Raw genomic sequence first — 23,474 nt, 5'->3', positions numbered from 1 at the left:
TTCAATGATCTATTTATTAGAGGTTCAACGTTTGGGCAAATGATTTAATCCCAGCCAGTGGTTTCATTCAGTTTAGCTTTGCCACATTCCATTATGGGTTTTGATGTGCTCATTTATGTATGTGTTTATTTTTGGCTGTGCTGGGTCTTCATCGCTGTGCGGGCTTTTCCTCCTGTTGTGGTGAGCGGGGGCTACTCAGGGCAGAGCACGGGCCTGAAGGCACGCAGGCTTCAGTACTTGTGGTGCCAGGACTCGGTAGTTGCAGCTCACGGGCTCTAGAGTGAGGCCTCAGTAGTTGCGACTCACAGGCTTAGCTGCTCCACGACATGTGGAATCCTCCTGGACCAGGGATCGGACCTGTGTGCTCTGTATTAGCAGGCAGACCTGTAACCTCTGGACCACCAGAGAAGCCCCCACATTCCACTATTTGTAATTCAGACGTGTTCTAATCTATACATCTCTTCTTTGGTAAACCAGGGATTTCCAAGCCCATAGATGTTTTGGTAGTTGGAAGGGCGAAATGTTCCCAGCTAATGTACTCTCCTCCACCCTGGTCTGTTGCAGGAGAGGTGAGGTGTGTGGAAGTGTTTGCCCAAGGGACACTTGCCATCTCTGCCTCGAAAGACCACACCTTGCGCTTGTGGGACTTACTCTCTGGCCAGGAGAAATTCACCATTTGGGATGGAGGTTCAAAAGATCCCACTGAATCTCAGACCTGGAGCCTTCATGTGGATGAAGCAAAGAAGGTTGTGTATTCAGCTTCAGGCTCAAAGGTAACAGATACCTGCCCTGTTTGCAAAGGAAGGCTGAGACCAGAGCATTCAAAGATAGCATATTGTGTTTATAAGGAGGTGTTCCCTGAAATGAGACAAAAGTATACAACCACTTGAGGGGGTGCCGAGATTAGATAACCTTGATAGTTCTTTCTGACCTTAAGATTTGAGACCTTTCATAGTATTTAATACAGTCATTTTTAGTGCTATAAATTTCCCTCTGAGTACTGCTTTACTTACATCCTGCAAACTTTGATATGTTATGTTATTTATGTTCAGTTCTAACTATTGCTTCTTGACCTGCATACAGATTTCTCAGGAGGCAGGTCAGGTGGTCTGGTATTCCCATTTCTTTGAGAATTTCCCACAGTTTGTTGGTACATCGGTTAAGTTCAGCTCAGTTGCTCAGTCATGTCTGACTCTTCACAACCCCATGAATTGCAACAAGCCAGGCCTCCCTGTCTATCACCAGCTCCCGGAGTTCACCCAAACTCATGTGCATCAGGTTGGTGATGCCATCCAGCCATCTCATCCTCGGTCGTCCCCTTCTCCTCCTGCCCCCAGTCCCTCCCAGCATCAGGGTATTTTCAAATGAGTCAACTCTTCCCATCAGGTAGCCAAAGTATTAGAGTTTCAGCCTCACCATCAGTCCTTCCAGTGAACACCCAGGACTGGTCTCCTTTAGGATGGACTGGTTGGATCTCCTTGCAGTCCAAGGGACTCTCAAGAGTCTTCTCCAACATCACAATTCAAAAGCATCAATTCTTTGGCAATCAGCTTTCTTCACAGTCCAACTCTCACATCCATACATGACCACTGGAAAAACTATAGCCTTGATAGATGGACCTTTGTTGGCAAAGTGATGTCTCTGCTTTTTAATATGCTGTCTAGGTTGGTCATAACTTTCCTTCCAAGTAGTAAGTGTCTTTTAATTTCATGGCTGCAATCACCATCTGCAGTGATTTTGGAGCCCCCCAAAATAAAGTCTGGTACATCGTAAGCACCAAATAATTAATAGCTGTTGATTGTTCTACAATGAAGTAATAAAAGTAATTGGTCCTCGTTAACATGTAAGTAATATTGGTAGCTTATAAGCCCTGCTGTCCAATATGGTGACCACCAGCTATATGTTGCTATCGAGCACTTGAAACGTGGCTATTCCAAATTGAGATGTGCCGTACACAAAGGCCTCCTCAGACAACCATTTTGCCTTTTTGCATTTCTTTTCCCTGGGGATGCTCTTGATCCCTGCTTCTTGTACAACGTCATGAACCTCCATCCTGCTCTTCAGGCACTCTGTCTATCAAATCTAATCCCTTGAACCTATTTGTCACTTCCACTGTATAATCATAAGGGATTTGATTTAGGTCATACCTGAATGGTCTAGTGGTTTTCCTTCCTTGCTTTCTTCAATTTAAGTCTGAATTTGGCAAGACGGAGTTTGTGGTCTGTGCCACAGTCGGCTCCCAGTCTTGTTTTTGCTGACTGTATAGAGCTTCTCCATCTTTGGCTGCAAAGAATATAATCAGTCTGATTTCAGTATTGACCATCTGGTGACGTCCATGTGTAGAGTCTTCTCTTGTGTTGTTGGAAGAGGGTGTTTGCTGTGATGAGTGCATTCTCTTGGCAAAACTCTGTTAGCCTTTGCCCTGCTTCATTCTGTATTCCAAGGCCAAATATGCCTGCTACTCCAGGTATTTCTTGACTTCCTACTTTTGCATTCCAGTCCCCTATAGTGAAAAGGACATCTTTCTTGGGTGTTAGTTCTAGAAGGTCTTGGAGGTCTTCAAAGAACCGTTCAACTTCAGCTTCTTCAGCGTTACTGGTCGGGGCATAGACTTGGATTACTGTGATACTGAATGGCTTGCCTTGGAAACGAACAGGGATCATTCTGTCCGTTTTGAGACTGCATCCAAGCACTGCATTTCAGACTCTTCTGTTGACTATGATGGCTACTCCATTTCTTCTAAGGGATTCTTGCCCACAGTAGTAGATGTAATGGGCATCTGAGTTAAATTCACCCATTCTAGTCCATTTTAGTTCGCTGATTCCTAAAATGTTGATGTTCACTCTTGCCATCTCCTGTTTGACCACTTCCAATTTGCCTTGACTCATGGACCTAACATTCCAGGTTCCTATGCAATATTGCTCTTTGCAGCATCGGACTTTACTTCCATCACCAGTCACATCCACAACAGTGTGTTGTTTTTGCTTTGACTCTGTCTCTTCATTCTTTCTGGAGCTATTTCTCCACTCTTCTCCAGAAGCATACTGGGCACCTACCTACAGACCTGGGGAGTTCATTTTTTCAGGTCCTATCTTTTTGCCTTTTCATACTATTCACGGGGTTCTCAAGGCAAGAATACTGAAGTGGTTTGCCATTCCCTTCTCCAGTGGACCACATTTTGTCAGAACTCTCCACCATGACCCGTTCGTGTTGGGTGGTCCTACACGGCATGGCTCATAGTTTCACTGAGTTAGACAAGGCTGTGGTCCGTGTGATCAGATTGGTTAGTTTCCTGTGATTGTGGTTTTCAGTCTGTCTGCCCTCTGATGGAGAAGGGTAAGAGCCTTTGGAAGCTTCCTGATGGGAGAGACTGATAGAGGGGGAAACTGGGTCTTGTTCTGATGGGCAGGGCCACGTTCAGTAAGTCTTTAATCCAATTTTCTGTTGATGGGGGGCTGTGTTCCCTCCCTGGTATTTACCTGGGGCCAAACTATGGTGGAGATAATGAAGATAATGGTGACCTCCTTCAAAAGGTCCCACGCCTGCACGCTACACTCAGTGCCCCCAGCCCTGCAGCAGGGCACCGATGACCCACGTCTCCGCCAGAGACTCCTGGACACTCACAGGCAAGTCTGGGTCAGTCTCTTGTGGGGTCATTGCTCCTTTCTCCTCCGTCCTGGTGCACAAGGTTCTGTTTGTGCCCTCCAAGCATTCATTTCCCAGTCCTGTGTGAGTTCTGGTGGCTCTGTGGTGGGGTTAATGGGACCTCCTCCAGGAGGGCTTATGCCATACCCAGGTCTGCTGCCCCCAAAGCCTCTGCCCCTGCGGCAGTCCACTTAGAGTCCAAATTAGAGATATCAAGGGAACATTAGAGTCTAGATTAGAGATACCAAGGGAACATTTCATGCAAAGATGGACACAATAAAGGACAGAAATGGTCTGGACCTAACAGAAGCAGAAGATATTAAGAAAAGGTGGCAAGAATTCACAGAAGAACTATACAAAAAACATCTTCACGACCCAGATAATCACGATGGTGTAATCACCAACCTTAAGCCAGACATCCTAAAGTGCGAAGTCAAGTGGGCCTTAGGAAGCATCACTACGAACAAAGCTAGTGGAGGTGATGGAATTCCAGTGGAGCTGTTTCAAATCCTGAAAGATGATGCTGTGAAAGTGCTGCACTCAATATGCCACAAATTTGGAAAACTCAGCAGTGGCCACAGGACTGGAAAAGGTCAGTTTTCATTCCAATCCCAAAGAAAGGCAATGCCAAAGAATGCTCAAACTATTGCACAATTGCACTCATCTCACAGGCTAGTAAAATAATGCTCAATTCTCCAAGCCAGGCTTCAACAGTACACGAACCATGAACTTCCAGATGTTCAAGCTGGTTTTAGAAAAGGCAGAGGACCCAGAGATCAAATTGCCAACATCCAATGGATCATTGAAAAAGCAAGACAATTCCAGGAAAACGTCTATTTCTGCTTTATTGACTACACCAAAGCCTTTGACTGTGTGGATCACAACAAACTGTGGAAAATTCTTGAAGAGATCGGAATACCAGACCACCCCGCCTGCCTCCTGAGAAATCTGTATGCAGGTCAGGAAGCAACAGTTAGAACTGGACATGGAACAACAGACTGGTTCCAAACTAGGAAAGGAGTATGTCAAGGCTGTATATTGTCACCCTGCTTCTTTAACTTATATGCAGAGTACATCATGAGAAACTCTGGGCTGGAAGAAGCACAAGCTGGAATGAAGATTGCCAGGAGAAATACCAATAACCTCAGATATGCAGATGACACTATCCTTATGGCAGAAAGCAAAGAAAAACTAAAAAGCCTCTTGATGAAAGTGAAAGGGGAGAGTGAAAATGTTGGCTTAAAACTCAACTTTCAGAAAACTAAGATCATGGCATCTGGTCCGATCACTTTATGGCAAATAGATGGGGAAACAGTGGAAACAGTGTCAGACTTTATTTTTTGGGGCTCCAAAATCACTGCAGATAGTGATTGCAGCCATGAGATGCTTGCTCCTTGGAAAAAATGTTATGACCAACCTAGATAGCATATTAAAAAGCAGAGACATTACTTTGCCAACAAAAGTCCGTCTAGTCAAGGCTATGGTTTTTTCAGTAGTCATGTATGGATGTGAGAGTTGGACTATAAAGAAAGCTGAGCACCGAAGAATTGATGCTTTTGAACTGTGGTGTTGGAGAAGACTCTTGAGAGTCTTGGACTGCAAGGAGATCCAACCAGTCCATCCTCAAGGAAATCAGTCCTGAATATTCATTGGAAGGACTGATGCTGAAGCTGAAACTCCAATACTTTGGCCACCTGATGCGAAGAACTGACTCCTTGGAAAAGAACCTGATGCTGGGAAAGATTGAAGGCAGGAGAAGGGGACAACAGAGATGAGATGGTTGGACGGCATCACCGACTCAATGGACATGAGTTTGAGTAAACTCTGGGAGCTGGTGATGGACAGGGAGGCCTGGAATGCTGCAGTCTATGGGGTCACAAAGAGTTGGATACGACTGAGCGACTGAACTGAACTGTATACAGAGGGCTCCCAGGTGGCGTTAGGGGTAAAGAATCCCCCTGCCAATGCAAGAAGGGTAGGAGATGGAGGTTTAATCCCTATGTCAGGAAGATACCCTGGAGGAGGAAATGACACCCCATTCCAGTGTTCTTGCTGAGAGAATCCCATGGACAGAGAAGCTTGGTGGGCTACAGTCCATGGGGTTGCAGAGTCAGATGTGACTGAGCATCTGAGCCTATAGGCACAGTAAGCATAAAACACACATTGGATTTCAAAGACTCAGTATCATAAAATATAATGTAAAACATTTCAATAATAATTTTGTATTGATTATATGTTGAAAAGACAACATTTGAATATATTGAAAGTATATCATTAAAATTTATATCTCTTGTTTCGTTTTACCTTTTTAAATGTGGCTTATAAAAAATGTAACATCATATGTGGCTTACATTGTATTTCTATTGGACAGTGTAGGCTTAGCTATTACAGAGGTGTGGGTTGTTTTCAAAACTGATTATAGAAATCAGCTACGTTATCAGCAAAAGTTGGGAAAATACAGTAAAGAAATAATAGATAATAAATAACTGCAAACCTTATCATAAAAATTATCAAAAATCATCATAAAATTATCATAATTTTGCTTTTTGTGGTGCGCATGTGTGTATGAAACAAAAGGGGGATAAAACCATATCTACAGTTTTATAAAATGATCTTTGCCCACAACCTTAAAAATTCTTCAAAATCAGCATGTTTAGTGATTTCATAAGATTCCACTGCGTGGCTCTGCTGCAGTTTATGTAACTAATCCCTTCATACTGGACATACAGGTTGCTTCCAGTTCTTTGCATGTTCAAATAGCTGAGGTAACTTTCCTTATACATATATACATATGTGTATGTCTTTCTGTGTATCGTTTCCTAGTCCTTTAGTATAAATCCCACAAGTAGAATTAATAGAATTATTTAAATGATTACTTTTGATGAAAAGATACTTTGGGGGGTAAGGTTGAGGATGAAACTTCTCTAATTATTCATCAGTAATTACTTGGAATGAACATATATGCATATGGCATGGCTGTTTTTCTATATTTTTAAAGCTGCATTTTAACGCAATTTTATTTATTTGTTTTTAAAAACATGTATTTGAGAAGTAATACCCTTTTTCCCCTAAAATTTATATATTCATTTACTTTTGGTTGTGTTGGGTCTTGTTTGCAGCTTGCAGGATCTTTTGCTGTGGCTTGCGGGCTTCTCTTTAGCTGTGGTGCCCGGGTTCCAGAGTGTGCGGGCTCTCTAGTTGAGACACCTGGGCTTTGTTGCCCCATGCCATGTGGGATCTTGGTTCCCTGACCAGGAATCAAACCTGTGTCCTCTGCATTGAAAGGTGGATTCTTAACTTCTGGGCCACCAGGGAACTCCCAGCAGTTTTAGATTTGTGGAAAAACTCCAGAGATAGTAGAGAGGGTTCCTGTATGGCCTTGTTCCAGCTTTCTCCAGTGCCCACATCTCACATAACAAGTGTACATTTATCAAAACTAAACATTAATATGGACAGTTACCATCAATTCAACTCCGTACTTCATTTGGCTTCCATCAGTTTTTCCACAAACGTTCTCTTGCCGTTCCAGAATCCATTCCAGGATCCCTTCCACTTCCCCACTCCTTTTTTCTTCTTAATTAAATTTTTTAAAAACTCTCCATTACTTCTGTTTACATGGATTTACCTCTTTCGGTTACACTGGCTCTTCCTCGCTGGGCTGCTTCCTCTAGCTGTGATGAGCAGGGGCTGCTCTGTTGCGGCGCCCGGGCTTCTCGTTGCAGCGGCTTCTCTTGTTGCAGAGCACGGGGTCTAGGCGCACAGGCTTTAGTTATTTCAACATATGGGCTCAGAAGTTGTGGCTCATGGGCTTAGTGGGAGAGAACCCCTGTGCCCTGCATTGGCAGGTGGGTTCTTAACCACTGAACCGCCAGGGAAGTCCTTCCCTCCTTTTTCTTTAAACTGATGGAGTGTTGACAATTAAATGTATAAACTCTAAAAAAGAGCAGGTTTTAATATAGTTAATATTTTGTAGTAACTATAAATGGATGGCATCACCAATTCAATGAACATGAGTTTGAGCAAACTCCGGGAGATTGTGAAGGACAGGGAAGCCTGGCGTGCTGCAGTCCATGGGGTTGCAAAGAGTTGGACATGTCTGAGTGACTGAACAAAAACAAATAAATGGAATGGAACCATTAAAATTAATTGCAATGACCAAAAAGAAAAAAAAAACAGGTCTTGCATTTGACTCTGGCAAGCTTGCAGCCTAGGTCTCCCTCTGACATGGGTCTGTCTTTTTATCATTCTGTTAGGTCAGTGCTTGGAATCTGGAAACTGCAGAGCTGATTTTCCATATCCTGGGGGATGCCTCTGACCCCTGGGTATGCACGGCAGTGCTGGCTTCCCAGGCCACCCTGCTGACTGTGTCCCGGGGCGGCATGATCAGTCTGTGGAGCTCAGCCACGGGAACACTGCACAGGCGACAACGTTTGTCCAGCATCAAAGAAGATACACTTGCCTGCGGGGTCTCAGTCCAGAAACAAAGAATGATGGTTACTGGGTCCAGCACAGGCTCCATCTCTTTGGTAAGCAACTAATGTTGACTGAGTCAACATTAATTCAGCTGCGAAGTGCTTAGATGTCCTAGAAGTTGGGAGAAACCATCTCACCTTTGAGTTTTTTTTAACCTTTTATTTCATATTAAGAGTACACCTGATTAACAGTGTTGTGGAAGTTTCGGGTGGACAGCAAAGGGACTCTGTCATACATACACATGTATCCATTCTCCTCCAAATCCCCTTCCATCCAGGCTGCCACATAACATTGAGCAGAGCTCCCCGGGCTATACAGTAGGTCCCTGCTGGTTATCCATTTAAATATAGCAGTATGTACACGTCGGTCCCCAATTCCCTAACTATCACTTCCTTATATCCTCCCGCCAATCATAAATTCCTTTTCCAAATCTGTGATTCTGTTTCTGTTTTGTGAATAAGTTCATTTGTACCATTTCTTTTTAGATCCCACAGAGAAAGAATGTCATATAGGTCCATCCATGTGCTGCAGACGGCATTATTTCATCACCTTTGACCTTTTAATGAATGACACTTGGCTTCTTCATTCCAGGGGGCTGCAGTTCAGCACAGTCCAGGAAACGTCTCTTGGTGTCTCCTGGGAGTTGGCCACTGTGTGACTGATGATGCCCTGTCTTTCTGCGGGTGCTCTGGGAGAAAGTATAGAACACGTATCAGAACTGTCCCTGATGAGGGGATAGGACTTGGGTTTCTATCTACCAGCTGCATCAGTGGTTAGGTGAGGGCTGCTCCCAGGAGCATTAGCACAGGGGCCAAGTGTATGAAGGAGTGAGGTCAGAAAAAACAACCTCCCAGCGCCGAGTTGCAGGTGTGCAGTGCGCACCCTTCAGGAATAGAGGGGTACATTGAGGGGACATGGATGGGGCACCAGGGTTGCGTTATATCGGAGCTGCAGGTGGAGGAACAAGGGCACCAGGCCGTGCATTAGAGTCTAACCACATCGTCAGTCTAGGGAGGAGTTCAGTCTAGGGAGGGAGCCAGGCTCTCCAATGACTCATAGTCATACTAAGAGGAGCAGAGTCTGTTTTCAGTAGAGGCAGAAATAGCATGTTCTTGCTTGGGTGAAGGAACAAATGCTTCTGATAGAGGCAGTCTCGGAAGGTTCCTCTCCAGGGAGACAGCCTCAGAAGGAGAAAGGATTACTAAGATGCATAAGCAAAGATGGAGCGAATAGGGGATTGCATGGTGAGGCGGTAGGAACACACTGGGTGCTATGGAGGAAAGAGAAGTGGAGTGGAAATAGATCACAGAGGGTTTTGCGTGTCCTACTGAGGAGGTGAGAGTTTCAGGAAGGGAGGAATATGGCCACTAAAGAATCATCCCGTAACCAGCAAGGACCTACTTTATAGCACAGGGAATTCCGCTCAATGCTGTACAGCAGCCTGGATGGGCGGGGAGTTGGGGGAGAATGGATACATGCATACGTATGGCTGAGTCCCTTTGCTGTCTGCCTGAAACTATCACAACATTGTTAATTGGCTGTTGTTGTTCAGTCGGCCAGTTGTATCTGACTTTGCTACCGCACTGACTGCACCACACCCGGCCTCCCTGTCCCTTACCATCTCCCGAAGTTTGCACAAGTTCATGTCCATTGTGCTGGTGATGCCGTACAGCCATCTCAGCCTCTGGTGCCTTCTCCTTCTGCCCTCAGTCTTTCCCAGCATCAGGGACTTTTCCAAAGGGTCAGCTGTTTGTATCAGGTGACCAAAATACTGAAGCTTCAACTTCAGCATCATTTTCTTCTCCAGGGCATGAAAGTGAAACGTGAAAGTGAAGTCGCTCAGTCGTGTCCGACTCTTAGCGACCTCATGGACTGCAGCCCACCAGGCTCCTCCGTCCATGGGATTTTCCAGGCAAGAGTACTGGAGTGGGGTGCCATTGCCTTCTCCGATATTGGCTATACTCCAATGCAAAATAAAAGGTTTAAAAAAGAATCACCCCCAAACTCCAGATTTCTGGACCTCATGCCTCGCAGCCTCCCTGAGCAATCAAGGCACCAAACATGATCATGGGAGATAATCCCAGTCCTATCATCAGGTCTCTTGGTTGCTTCCCATCACTCCTTCAATCACTGATTGTTTTCGTTAATATCCTCCAGCCTAGCAAGGAACATGAACTCTAGTGTCAGACCCACTGAGTTTGAAAATCCCAGTCCTGAATGTAAATCAGTGCAGCCACTATGGAAAAACAGTACGGAGGTTCCTTAAAAAGCTAAAACTAGAGTTGCCATATGATCCAGTTGCCATATGATCCCATTTCCGGGCATAAGTCCAGAGAAAACTCCAATTCAAAAAGATACATGAACCCCAATATTCGTTGCAGTACTATTTACAAGAGTCAAGACATGAAAGCAACCTAAATATCCTTCAGACAGATGCATGGGTAAAGAAGATGGTACATATACATAAGGAAACATCATTCAGCCAAAAAAAAAAAGAACGGAATAATGCCGTTTGCAGCAACATGGCTGGATCCAGAGAGTATCTCACTGAGCGAAGTGAGCCAGACAGAGAAAGACAAATGCCATATGATAAACTTATGGGCGCGAGTCTGGGTGAGCTCCGGGAGCTGGTGATGGACAGGGAGGCCTGGCCGACTGGAAGCCCAAGGAACTGAGTGGAATCTAAAATATGATACAAATGACCTTATTTAAAAAACAGAAACAAACTCAGCCCTGTGACTAGATTCAATTGAGAGAATCTGAGTCCATTGTTGAGAATCAACTGCAAGGAGATTCTACATTTACCTAGTGGGAAAACTGAAAATAATGCTAGTTGAGTTCAGATTTCTCCCTGTGACTCTTGAGAGTCCCTTGGACTGCAAGGAGATCCAACCAGTCCATTCTGAAGGAGATCGGCCCTGGGATTTCTTTGGAAGGAATGATGCTAAAGCTGAAACTCCAGTACTTTGGCCACCTCATGCGAAGAGTTGACTCATTGGAAAAGACTCGGATGCTGGGAGGGACTGGGGGCAGGAGGAGAAGGGGACGACCGAGGATGAGATGGCTGGATGGCATCACAGACTCGATGGATGTGAGTCTGAGTGAACTCCGGGAGATGGTGATGAACAGGGAGGCCTGGCATGCTGCAGTTCATGGGGTCACAAAGAGTCGTACACGACTGAGCGACTGAACTGAACTGAACTCATCTTTGATGCCCCATTCCAGGTCCCCAGGCTACTGATGATAACGCCTTCAGTTAGGAATGCCTATGGAGCTTGCCTGGGCACCTATCACTCATAGAGGGCTCTAACACATTTCTCCCACAGAGCCCCTATTTATGACTGGGTCAGCTCTTGTGGCTCTTTATTTATTTATTGTTTTAATGATCCTGGGATGCACTTCAGCTAAAAACCATCAGAGAACTTTGAAGAAGGTAGATAGCATGCCTAAGGGCCACACAGATTTGAGGGTGAGGTGCCAAGCCTTTTGTGGACCCAATCTTCACTGGAAAATTTAAAACATACGGGGAGGAGCTAGGATGTAGGAAGGGGAAGGCAGGATCCCCCAAGTGGTCAGCTATCTAGGTTACCAGAGTTTTCTGAAAGAGGAACCTTCATGGGTGGGCAGCTTGGTTCCTTATCTGGCGGTTTTGCTAGCAGCTGCCAACTTATTTATTCAAGATGGCTGTCTTTGGAAATGGATGCCTCAGCAGTCAAAAAGCTTGATGTTAGGCACATCTGTGACCCTGCACCTAGTTCAGTCTTTTTTTTTTTTTTTTTTTCCTGCCCTTCTCTCCCGACACCCGCACACTTGGTCTCTGCACTGATGCTCCTGGGAGCAGCCTCTACCCAGTCTGAAATAGAGGTGGTGGGTAGAACCCCACCCAGCTCTTGACCCCTCAGTGGGGGCCTGCTGATGCCTGCTCTCCTCTCAAGGCATCCCCAGCAGGACTCACGTACATTTCCCTGCATTGGTAACTGCCTGTCGAGCCACACTGACTGGCTGCCTTTCCCTCCTTGTCTCAATTCTCCACTCTCTACCAGTGTTTCCCGGGATCGACCCCCAGATAAACTAGTTGCACTCAAATACTCTTCTCAGTGTCTTTTTCTGGCAGAACTCAAACTAGATTCCTAGAAACATGCATATCGGGGCAGAACACTGTTGGCGTGACTGGACGACAATCCCCAGCACCCCAAAAAAGCTGGTGGTCAGGCTGGAGAAAGATCAGTTCTGCTATTTAGGAGGATGGTGACTGGGCTGTAAGAACTAGGGGTCTCTAGAATCTCACTAGTGTTCAGATCCTAGCCCCGCTACGGAGAAAGTCTTGATTCTTTTTTTAGCACATTTGAAGACAGTGGGAAAATCAACTTAACCTAAAGATGCAGTCAAGTCCAGGCCCCCTCGAAGTACAGCTCAAATTGATTCAGAGCCCTCCACTAGAGGCTCGAAGGAAGCCTCTTCTTTGTAAGGTTAAATGTTATTTAGGTTCCACTCTCCTTTTAGAGGGGCTTCGCAGGTGATGCTGGCAGGAAAGAACCCGTCTGCCAGTGTAGGAGACGCAGGAGATGTGGGTTTGATCCCTGGGTTGGGAAGATCCCCTAGGGAAGGCAATGGCGCCCCACTCCAGTACTCTTGCCTGGGAAATCCCAGGGACAGAGGAGCCTGGCGGGCCACAGCCCATAGGGTTACAGAGTTGGGCATGACCGAGCACACTCACATGTGTGAAATAGATAACCGGCAGGAACCCACTGTATCACGCAGGGAACTCTGCTCCGTGTTCCGTGGTGAGCGAGAGGAGAAGGACATCTGAGAAAGAGGGGATATAGGTGTGCGTGTGTGCTAAGTCGCTTTGGTCATGTGCGACTCTGTGCGACTCTTTGGATGGTAGCCCTCCAGGTTCCTCTGTCCATGGGATTCTCCTTTCAAGAGTACTGGAGTGGGTTGCCATGCCCTCCTCCAGGGGGCCTTCCCAGCCCAGGGGTGGAACCTGTGTCTCCTGCAGCTCCTTCATTGTACGCAGATTCTTTACTGCGGAGCCACAGGGAAGCCCTGTATGTACACGTGTAGCTGATCCACTTTGTCGCACTTTGTGCTGCTGCTTCTGCGGCTAAGTCGCTTCAGTCGTGTCCGACTCTGTGCGACCCCACAGACGGCAGCCGATCAGGCTCCACCGTCCCTGGGATTCTCCAGGCAAGAACACCGGAGTGGGTTGCCATTTCCTTCTCCAATGCATGAAAGTGAAGTCGTTCAGTCGTGTCCGACTCTAAGCGACCCCATGGACTGCAGCCTACCAGGCTCCTCCGTCCATGGGATTTTCCAGACAAGAGTACTGGAGTGGGGTGCCATTGCCTTCTCCAATTATATATAAGATAGATAACTAATGAGAACCTTAAAAAGACTCTCTTTCACAGTGAAATATCTATAGAAAAGAATTACTTGTCCTACTATCTCCATTTCCCTCAAAATTAAAGCATAAATTGTAAAAAGGAAAAGAAGAAGAAAGAAAACTTGATCTTTATGGTTGCGCAGGCACTCCCATCTTTGAGGAGAGCTGGCTACTGTGTCAGGCAGATGCACACTGCCCCTTAGGGAGGGAGAAGGCCCAAACTAACACACAGAGAGAATTTTATGTTTAGTTTTTTCTTGTCCTGCCTTAAAATAAAAATTGTATTTCATCGACAACCATTGCAAAAATTAACTTCCTCCTGCCCCTGCTTCAGACAAAAACAAAAGCAAAAACAACCAAAAATAAACCCAAACCTTCCTCTAAGAGCTGAACAAAATCAGTTCATCTCTGCAACTCGGAAATGGGGAGAACGGTACTGCCCTCTTCCAGCTGCAATCTATCTTTCTCTCTTATTGATGAGCTCTGAGCTCTTCTTGGGGCAGAAAACTAGAGTGCTGTGATAGTCGCCAGGTCCCTGAGTTGGCTACAACAATAACATCGACAGTAATAATAGCTACCACTTTGGAAGGGTTGATTATGAGACAGAAGGCTCCATCCCATGCACTTCTAACCCCATGATAGCCCCATGAGGTAGTCCTGGGATCATCGCCCACTTAACAGATGAGGAAACTGAGGCAGCCTAGGGCTGAAGGAATTTACTTAGGATCACAAAGCTAGTGAGTGGCAGAGCCTTGCATCACACGCAAGCCCTTGACCTTAAACCCTTAACCTGGTGGAAATGCTTGATGGGCATCCTTGATTCTGCACAGGTTTCCTCCGAAGGAGACAGCCTACTGGAAAAGCTTCCGGAAGCTGTGGGGTTCCTGGTGGTATCTGAAGATGAGTCTCTTCTCGCTGCAGGTAGCGTTTAGCTCTCAGTCGGAGTCATAAGGCAGCAACTCTGGATTTGGTTGGAAGTGGAGAGGGGCTTGGGGAAACAGGGAAGTGGGTTGGCAAACTCTTTCTGCACAGGGCCTCATAGTAAACATCATTGCTGGTCTCTGTCATAACGATCCAACCTATCCCTGTAATGAGAAAGCCACTATGGACAATATTTCAAGTGAGTATGGCTGTGTGCCAATAAAATTTGCATGGATGCTGAGAGACTTCCCTGGAGGTCCAGTGGTTAAGACTCCATGCTTCTGATGTAGGGGGCAGGGGTTCAATCCCTGGTCAGGGAATTAAGATCCCATATGCTATGCAGTGTGGCCAAAAAGTTTAAAAAGTCCTTTCATGAATGCTGAAATTTGAATTTTATACCATTGTCATGTGTAATAGTAATCCTAGTTTAGTGCTTTCAAGGATGGAAAAAACTTAAGAACTACTAGCTCCCATATGAAAATAGATGACCAGCTAATTTTTGCCCACGGGCTGTAGTTTGTCAACCTCTGTTCTGGATAAATCTCCGAAACTTTCTGGACTTCTGTTCCATTGTCTCTGAAATGAGAGGGGTTATTCCTGCCTGAGAGTTACAGGGATAGAGAGGCAAGGGGTGAGAGGATAAAGTACACTCAGCCCACATAACCCTGCATATCAGGAGATATGAGTGATTAGGTAGCCACAAGAAAGCCTGGTTGGTGCCATGTTCAGACAAGAATCAGGGGTTATAGGAACATATGACTTAGTCTGAAGAATCAGGGAAGGCTTCCTGGTAGAGGTGACAAACAGGTGCTCCATATCCTGATTTTATTTTTAAGGAAAAAAATTTTAGAGTAGTTTTAGGTTCACAGCCAAACTGAGCAAAAAGCACAGGGAGTTCCAGGTACCTGCTTGCTCCCATTAGCCTCTCCCATTTTCAACGTCACCCACTAGAGCAGCGTGTTTGAGGCAACTGCGACAAGTTTGATGAAACCGCACTGACGCAGCATCCTCATTCAAAGTCCACGGCTCACACTGTGGTTCACTCTTGGTGTCGTATATTCTGTGGGTTTGCACAAATGGGTAGTGATGTATATCCATCATTGTAGCATCATACAGATCACTTTCACTGTCCTTGAAAGTGAAAGTGTATCCGCTCAGTCTGTCTGACTCTTTGCAACCCAGGAACTGTAGCCCACCAGGCTCCTCTGTCCATAGAATTCTCCAGCAAGAATACTGGAGTGGGTAGCCCTTCCCTTCTTCAGGGGCTCTTACCAACCCGGATTGAACCCAGGTATCCCACATTGCAGGCAGATTCTTTACCATCTGAGCCACCTTAGATCAGTCTAAGTTTTTTTTTAATATTCATGTTTATTATTTTTTATTTGGCTGTATCAGGTCTTAGGTGTGGCATGTGGGATCTTCCTTCCATCATGTGAGATCTTTTATAACTGTCATGGACTCTCTACTTGTGGCCAATGGGCTTAGTCGCTCTGCATCCTATGAGATCTTAGTTTCCCGACCAGGGATTGAACCCTTGTCCCCTGCACTGCAACATGGATTCCCAACCTCTGGACAATCAGGGAAGTCCCAGTCCAATTTTCTGAAATTAATACATTTATTTATTTGGCTGCCCTGGGTCTTAGCTGTACCAGGCGGCACCTTCGATCATTGTCACATGTGGGATCGGTAGTTGCAGCCTGTGGACTGTTAGTTGCAGCCTGTGGGATCTAGTTCCCTGACCAGGCATAGAACCCAGGCCCCTGCAAAGGGAGTGTGGAGTCTTAGCCACTGGACTACCAGGGAAATCCTTCAGTCTGATTTTTACAAAGCCACTTCCAGGGGCCAAGACACTTTAGACCAGCGCTGTCCAGGAATGAAAACTACAAATGTGAACCACATCTGTATTGTGTATGTTCTCGTGACCCCTTTTAAAAAGGTAGAGAGAAATAAGCGGCATTCGTGTTATCAATATGTCTTTTTTTATTATTTTACTTTATTTTACTTTACAGTATTGTATTGGTTTTGCCATACATCAGCATGAATCCACCACGGGTGTACATGTGTTCCCCATCCTGAACCTCCCTCCCTCCTCCCTCCCCATACCATCTCTCTGGGTCATCTCAGTGCACCAGCCCCAAGCATCCTGTATCCTGCATCGAACCTAGACTGGCAATTCATTTCTTATATGATATTATACATGTTTCAATGCCGTTCTCCCAAATCATCCCACCCTCTCCCTCTCCCACAGAGTCCAAAAGACTGTTCTATACATCTTATTTAATGCAATAGACCCCCAAACCCAACATGAAATCAGCATGATTTTAACGGGGGCCTACCCCTCCAGATTGTCACAGAGCCTCAGTTTGAGTTCCCCAAGTCACACAGCTATCCCACTGGCTATTTATTTTACATACGACAGCGTATATGTGTCCCTGCTCGTCTCTCCATTCGTCCTACTGGCTCCTCTCTCCCACCCCCGACCTCCGCAACCTCGTGTCGGTAAATCTGTTCTCTATGTCTGCACCTCCATCGCTGGTTCATCAGTAGTACTCAAAGGCAGGTTCTTAACCACTGGACCACTAAGGAGGTTCCTGTTGCTGTTTCGCTAAATCTGCCCCTCCTTCCTCTCCTTCACCTCCTCTTCCTTCTGCTCCAGCCACACCGGCTTCCATGCTTCTCTCAAACACAGCAAGCCTTTCCTTCCTTCCGGGCGTCTCATGCTATTCCCACCCTTCCAGTGCTCGCCACCTCTTCATCTCTCTAAGAGCAATACAAATATCCTACAACAAATTACCGCACAAGCATGGCAGCTTAAAACAATAAGAATATCTTTATTCACGGTTCTAGTGTCAGGAAGTCCAAAATCAAGGCATTGGTGGGACCGGCGCCCTCCAAAGTCTTCCGAGAAGTATCCTTTTTTGACGCTGTTTTTTTTTTCTTCACTTGTTTGTGTTTTGCCTCTTCCAGCTTCTGCCAGGATTCCTTGGCTTATGGCCACATCTCTCCAATCTCGGCCTCCATCGTCACGTTGCCTTCTCTGCTATGTGTGTCTCTGAGTCCTGTTTTTCTCGTGGCATCCAGCCCCTGACTTCATTGCCCTTAACACAAGCTGTAATCATTTTATTTTCCTTCCTCCCTCCTGCCCTCCCACCCCTCCTTCCATCTTCAAAACGTATTTACCATGTGTCCAGCTTTGTTCTGGGAGACCACGAGCAACCCAAACAGGCAGAATCAGCTCTCTGAAAACTCATAGCCTTGTGATAATAAATGACTTTACTGTTTTCTATGAGGTTATTGATCACTGGTGTGCTCACCCTTCCCCCACTGTAGGCTCCATGAGGATGGAGGCCTAGTCTATCTTGTTCACCACTGTATTCTTTCCACCTGCATATAGTAGGTGCTCAAAAAAAAAATCTTTATTGATTGAATTCAATTACTCTCAAACTCCTCAAGGAGTGAAAGATATAATCTTGGTCTCTGCTGTTTCAGGTTTTGGAAGGTCCGTGAGGATATTTTTGGCAGATGCACAGGGATTTCATCGATTCATGGCCACTGACCTTGAACATGAAGATGTGGTAGAGACAGCCACTTTTGGTCCTGAAAACAATCTGATTGTCACTGGGTCCCGGGATGCACTCATTCAGGTGAGGGGGAGATGCATGGCCCATCATCCTCACCTCCACCTCTGGAAGAGAAAGTATGATTCTTTTTCTAGACAAAAATATTTATTTATTTGGCTGTTTCGGGTGTTAGTTGCAGTATGTGGAATCTTGTAGTTGTGACATGCAAATTCTTAGCTGTGACACGTGGGATCTCCAGGTCCCTGCATTGAGAGCAAGGAGTCTTAGCCACCAGACTACGAGGGAAGTCCCAAAGTATGGTTCTTTAGGGATTATTTGGCTTCAAAATACAGAAAGCCACAAAAACCAGTGCAGGCAAAACAGAGCAGGTTATTGGATGACATGGCGGGGGTGGTCTTCTGGGACTCAGAGACAGATCTAGGGGGAACTACTGAAGCATTCAACAAAAGAGAGAGCACTCCCGCTAAACCTGAAATGCTGGGAAGAGTTTGACTTTCGGAGGAGCAGGGTTGGGGAGACGGGGAAAAATCCTATTAAGCTCAACGTTCTCCAAGCTGGGGAGAAGAGCATGTGATACAGTAGCAGTAACATTCTGGTCTTAGGCCCTCTTTAGATTTTTAAAGGCCATTGAGAACCTTCAAGGAGCTTTCATGTATGTGGATTATATCAACATGATTCATATGTTGTTAACAAATGATCTATTTTGAAATAATTTCAGGTTTTACAGAAGAATTGTGAAGAGAGCCCAGATATATCTCATATATATGTGTGTGTGTGTTAGTCACCCAGTCGTCCAACTCATTGTGACCCTGTGGACTGTAGCCCACCAGGCTCCTCTGTCCATGGGATTCTCCAGGCAAGGATACTGCAGTGGGTTGCCATTCCCTTCTCCAGGGGATCTTCCTGACCTAGGGGTTGAACCCGGATCTCCCACATTGGAGGCAGATTCTTTACCACCTGAGCCACCAGGGAAGCCCCGTGTGTGTGTGTGTGTGTGTGTGTGTATATAACTTTCAGAAGAGCAGGATTGGACATACATATATACACACACGTACATATATATGTATATGATTACACACACACTTCTGTACATATATATATGATTACACACACACACACACATATATGAGTACTCTCTGGGTCTCTTCACAACTCTTCCATGAAACATAAACTATACATATCAACTCTTCATCCAGCTATCCTCAGGGTTAACATCTTATATCACATTGATCTCATTATCAAAACCAAGATATTAACATCGGGACAATGCTCATCTACAGACCTCGATCCTATTTCACCAGTGTTTCTACAAGTCATTTTTCAGATCCTGTATTGCCTTTAATATCTACTGATACTTGCCATGTTAAATTTTTAAATGCCCAAATCTAAAAATACTTCTCCATTAATTCAACATGACATATGAATATAATAACATAATTTTGTGAAAACGGTTATTATTTTCTGAAACACAAAAAAATCATGGAAAGTGTTGTTATTTCATATTTTGGCAAATCTCTTTCTTGTCTGGCTTCATAGAAGACAATCAGATTCTCATATTTGATTCTACCTTCTCCCATCTGTTCTGATAACATATTCCATAGTTTCTTGAAGACTACTGCTCATTCATGAGAGGAAGAATGTGTAAAAAGACAAATGGCCTCTTAAATAACAGCAAAAATAATTGTGTTTTTGTAGAACTCCCCGAATCTCCCCTTTTGCAGAACCACCTGGAGGCTAACTTCCAGGGGTTCCCCAGAACACACTTTGAGAACTGCCATGATAGCTGACTGATGAGATGTAGGGAAGTTTGAGGGGGTGAGGAAATGTGAAGGCCCTTGAACTCCAGCCTGAAAGTTTATCTTAGGCAGACAAGTGAGCTTAAGACTACTCCTGAACTAGAGCAGCATGAGGAAGAAGTCAGTTCTGCCTCTCTGCTTCCATCCTCAGGTGTGGAGTCTGTCAGCCCAGGGGACTCTGCTGGACGTCCTGGACGGTGTCGGGGCCCCGGTGAGCCTGCTGGCCCGGGGCGGGGCCTTGGTGGCATCTGCTTCCCGTCAGTCCTCATCTTTTAAAGTCTGGGATCTCACCTGCGCTCAGAAGCCGAGGGCCTCTAACCCATTCCTGGATCGCACTGGCCTCACGGCAGTCTCCCACAACGGCAGCTACGTCTACTTCCCTAAAACTGGGGACAAAAACAAAGTCAGCATTTGGGCCTTGGCAGAAGGTTTGTAAGACTTAAGCACAGCCTTTTGTGTGGGTAAGAACTGAAGCCCCTGTCTTGGTCTGTTTGGGTTGCCATAAACACCATAGACAGGAAGAGGAGAAGATTAAAGAACAGACACTTATTTCTCATGGATCTGGAGGCTAGAAAGTCTGAGATCAGGCCCTGGCAGATCAATGTCTGTCGAGAGCCCACTTCCTGGTTTGCAGATGGCCACCTTCTCAATGTGTCCTCCAATGGCAGAGAGCAGAGAAAGAAGCAAGCTCGAGAGTCTCTTCCTATAAGGCCACTAATTCCATTCACGGGGACTCCACCCTCATGATCTAATCGCCTTCCAAAGTTCCCACCTCCTAACACCATCACTGGAGAAGGCAATGGCACCCCACTCCAGGACTCTTGCCTGGAAAATCCCATGGACGGAGGAGCCTGGTGGGCTGCAGTCCATGGGGTCTCTAAGAGTCGGACACGACTGAGCAACTTCACTTTCACTTTTCACTTTCATCCATTGGAGAAGGAAATGGCAACCCACTCCAGTGTTCTTGCCTAGAGAATCCCAGGGATAGGGGAGCCTGGTGGGCTGCCGTCTATGGGGTCGCACAGAGTCGGACACGACTGAAGTGACTTAGCAGCAGCAGCAGCAACACCATCACATTAGGGGGTTAGGACTTCAACACATATTTAGGGGTAGGACCCAAACATTCAGTGTGTAACACCCCACTCCAGTTAGGTTAAAAGTGGCTGATAGGAAACAGGACTCGATTTCATAAATTTCTAGCATATGGTCATTGGTTATTTGATTGTCAATTCCTGTTTTAGTTGAGGCTTCCCTGGAGGCAGGGTTCCCGATGGGGATATTTGCACAAGTGGTGCACGGAGGAGGGCTCCCAGGAGGAGAGAGTGAGGAACCAGGCTGGGTGGCGGCAGCGCTGAACATGGGGCTGGTCTCAGCCTGACTCCGCAAGGAGCCCAGGAACACGAATTGCACTTCACAGTTGTCCCATCTTGAAGCAAAGGGACCAGCCTTTTTACTCCCATATCAGGCAGTCCCTGGCCATCCTAGGTGGTGGGCCCAGCCCCCAGGCATTTCTAAATGAGGTGCTTCCTTCACTCAACAGCCATGAGGTCTTGGATCTGGGTGAACTGATGATAAAGGGGATCTAGGCACGTCAGCAGTAATATCTGCTCGATCCCCACTGGGTGGACGGAAGTATAGAAATTCCTGTTGCTGTTCAGTCACCAAGTCATGTCCATTGAATCGGTGATGCCATCCAACCATCTCATCCTCTGTCATCCTTTTCTCTTTCTGCCTTCAATCTTCTGCCTGGCTATCATAACATGAGAAAAGAAATTCACTCTCAAGTTTGTGTCTGGATTCCACAGACATTGGTTTAGTGCTAGTCTTGGGGCCAAACTCTGGGAGTTAACAGTGAGCAAGACAGATGAAGTTGCAAATTTTGAGGTGCTTGCCTGCTAGTCATGGGGGAGAGTAGGATGTGCAGAAACAGAGCAGGGTGGTGGGCAAGGAGATAGGAGTCAGTAAACCACAGCCGAAGGGCCACATCCAGACACGCATTTGTTTCCATGTTGTTTGAGGACGCTTTAGGGCTGTGCCAGCAGAGTTAAGTGGTGACAGCAGAGAGCATACGGGGCAAATATATTTACTCTCCTACCCTTTACAGAGGGTGGAAAAAGGAAACATTTGGGATGAGAGGTTCTGAAGACCAGAGAAAGGCATGTATATTGGTTCTGCGAAATCTTCAGAGGGTCTGAGGCAGGGCAGTGAGATGTTGCAATTGTCATATTTTAAAGCTTGGATGATTGGTGGGCAGAAGCAAAAGCAAGGAGGCTGGCTATAGCCAAGTTGAAGGGTAACAAAAGCATTTTTTTTAACCCTTAAAAGATGGGAACCAGTATCCCCGTGATCCATTCTTGATGCGGCCTTCTCTCTATGACAGGTGAGGAGCAAGATGCTCTGGACACCTCCAACGAGGTCAGATGTCTGGAGGTCGCTGAGCAGGCCAATCTCCTTTTCACTGGCCTCGTTTCGGGGGTTGTCCTGGTGTTCCCCCTGAATTCCAGACAAGACGTGATGTGTATCCCTCCTCCAGAAGCCCGGAAGGCCGTCAACTGCATGGCTCTCAGTAAGGACGAGGGGCACCTGGCCATTGCCTATGACAGCACCATCTTGGTGCTGGACATCAGCCCGGGGGACCCCTGTCCAGTCATCGATGGGCCAAAATACACCTTCTATACCCAGCTGCCTGACACCATAGCCAGTGTGGCTGCTCTGGCTGACTATCGTGTCATCTACGGCATGCTCAACGGCGACCTCTTCCTTTACGAGTGTGTGAATTCCAAGGTGTTCCCTCTGGAGGCCCATGGGAGCCGAGTCACCTGTGTGGAGGTCAGCCACAAGGAGCAGCTGGCAGTCAGCGGGGCCGAGGAAGCCCTACTGTGTCTCTGGGACCTGCAGGCGTGCAAGTGGAAATTCGAGATGAGCTACACGGTGGGTAGCCTGCCACACCATGTGCATATCCTGGCATTAGAAAATGGATGATGGGCATCATTTATTAAGGGTAGTACACTGTGGGCGGCCTACCAGGCTCGGAACTAGGATGAGCTAAGTGAGAGAGGTCCTCGCCTCCAGAGGAGAGTTTCAGGGGATGCCAAAAATCTTGGCCATCCAGAGAAATAATGGTTTAGTTCAATGTTTAAAAAATCAAAATAAATGCAAAAAATACACACAGAATAAAATATCAGCATTCATTTATTTTCAAATATTTTATCTGTGTGTTTATTTTTGGCTGTGCTGGGTCTTCGTGGCTGCACGGGCTTCTCTCGGTTGCAGCGAGTATGGGCTACTCTCCAGCTGAGGTGCTCAGGCTTCTCATCGTGGTGGCTTCTCTTGTTGCAAAGCATGGGCTCCAGCGCCGGCAGGCTTCTGTCGCTGTGGCGCCTGGGCTCCAGAGCACAGGCTCAATAGTTGTGGTGCAAAGGCTGAGTTGCTCCATGGCGTGTGGGATCTTCCCAGACCAGGGATCAAAGCTGTGTCTCCTGCATTGGCAGGCTCTTTACCAGTGAGCCACCAGTGCAGCCCCAAATAGCAACATTTAAAATAGAAACAGGATTGGAACTTTGCGGGCAGTCCACTGGTTAAGACTCCGAGCTTCCAATGCAGGGGGCCCGGGTTCGATACTGGTCAGGGATCTAAGATCCCACGTATTACACAGCACAGTCAAAAAGTAAA

General features: G+C 46.2%; 1 protein-coding gene across 2 annotated transcripts in view; it reads left to right on the top strand.

Annotated features, from left to right (window-relative positions):
• NWD1 (NACHT and WD repeat domain containing 1) overlaps positions 1 to 23,474 on the top strand; it is an 85,102-nt gene that overhangs the window by 54,862 nt on the left and 6,766 nt on the right. For both annotated transcript variants that reach the window (XM_027969461.3, XM_042249716.2), the window contains exons 12-17: positions 565 to 773; positions 7,899 to 8,171; positions 14,335 to 14,425; positions 17,915 to 18,069; positions 19,954 to 20,230; positions 22,183 to 22,733. In XM_027969461.3, coding sequence (XP_027825262.2) covers positions 565 to 773; positions 7,899 to 8,171; positions 14,335 to 14,425; positions 17,915 to 18,069; positions 19,954 to 20,230; positions 22,183 to 22,733 — 1,556 coding nt within the window. The remainder of the gene's footprint in view (positions 1 to 564; positions 774 to 7,898; positions 8,172 to 14,334; positions 14,426 to 17,914; positions 18,070 to 19,953; positions 20,231 to 22,182; positions 22,734 to 23,474) is intronic.

This window comes from Ovis aries, chromosome 5 (assembly GCF_016772045.2).
Source record: "Ovis aries strain OAR_USU_Benz2616 breed Rambouillet chromosome 5, ARS-UI_Ramb_v3.0, whole genome shotgun sequence".
In the NCBI taxonomy this organism is placed as follows: Eukaryota; Metazoa; Chordata; class Mammalia; order Artiodactyla; family Bovidae; genus Ovis; species Ovis aries.
Note: the sequence above shows the minus strand (reverse complement) of the source record. Positions and strands in the feature narration are given on the sequence as shown.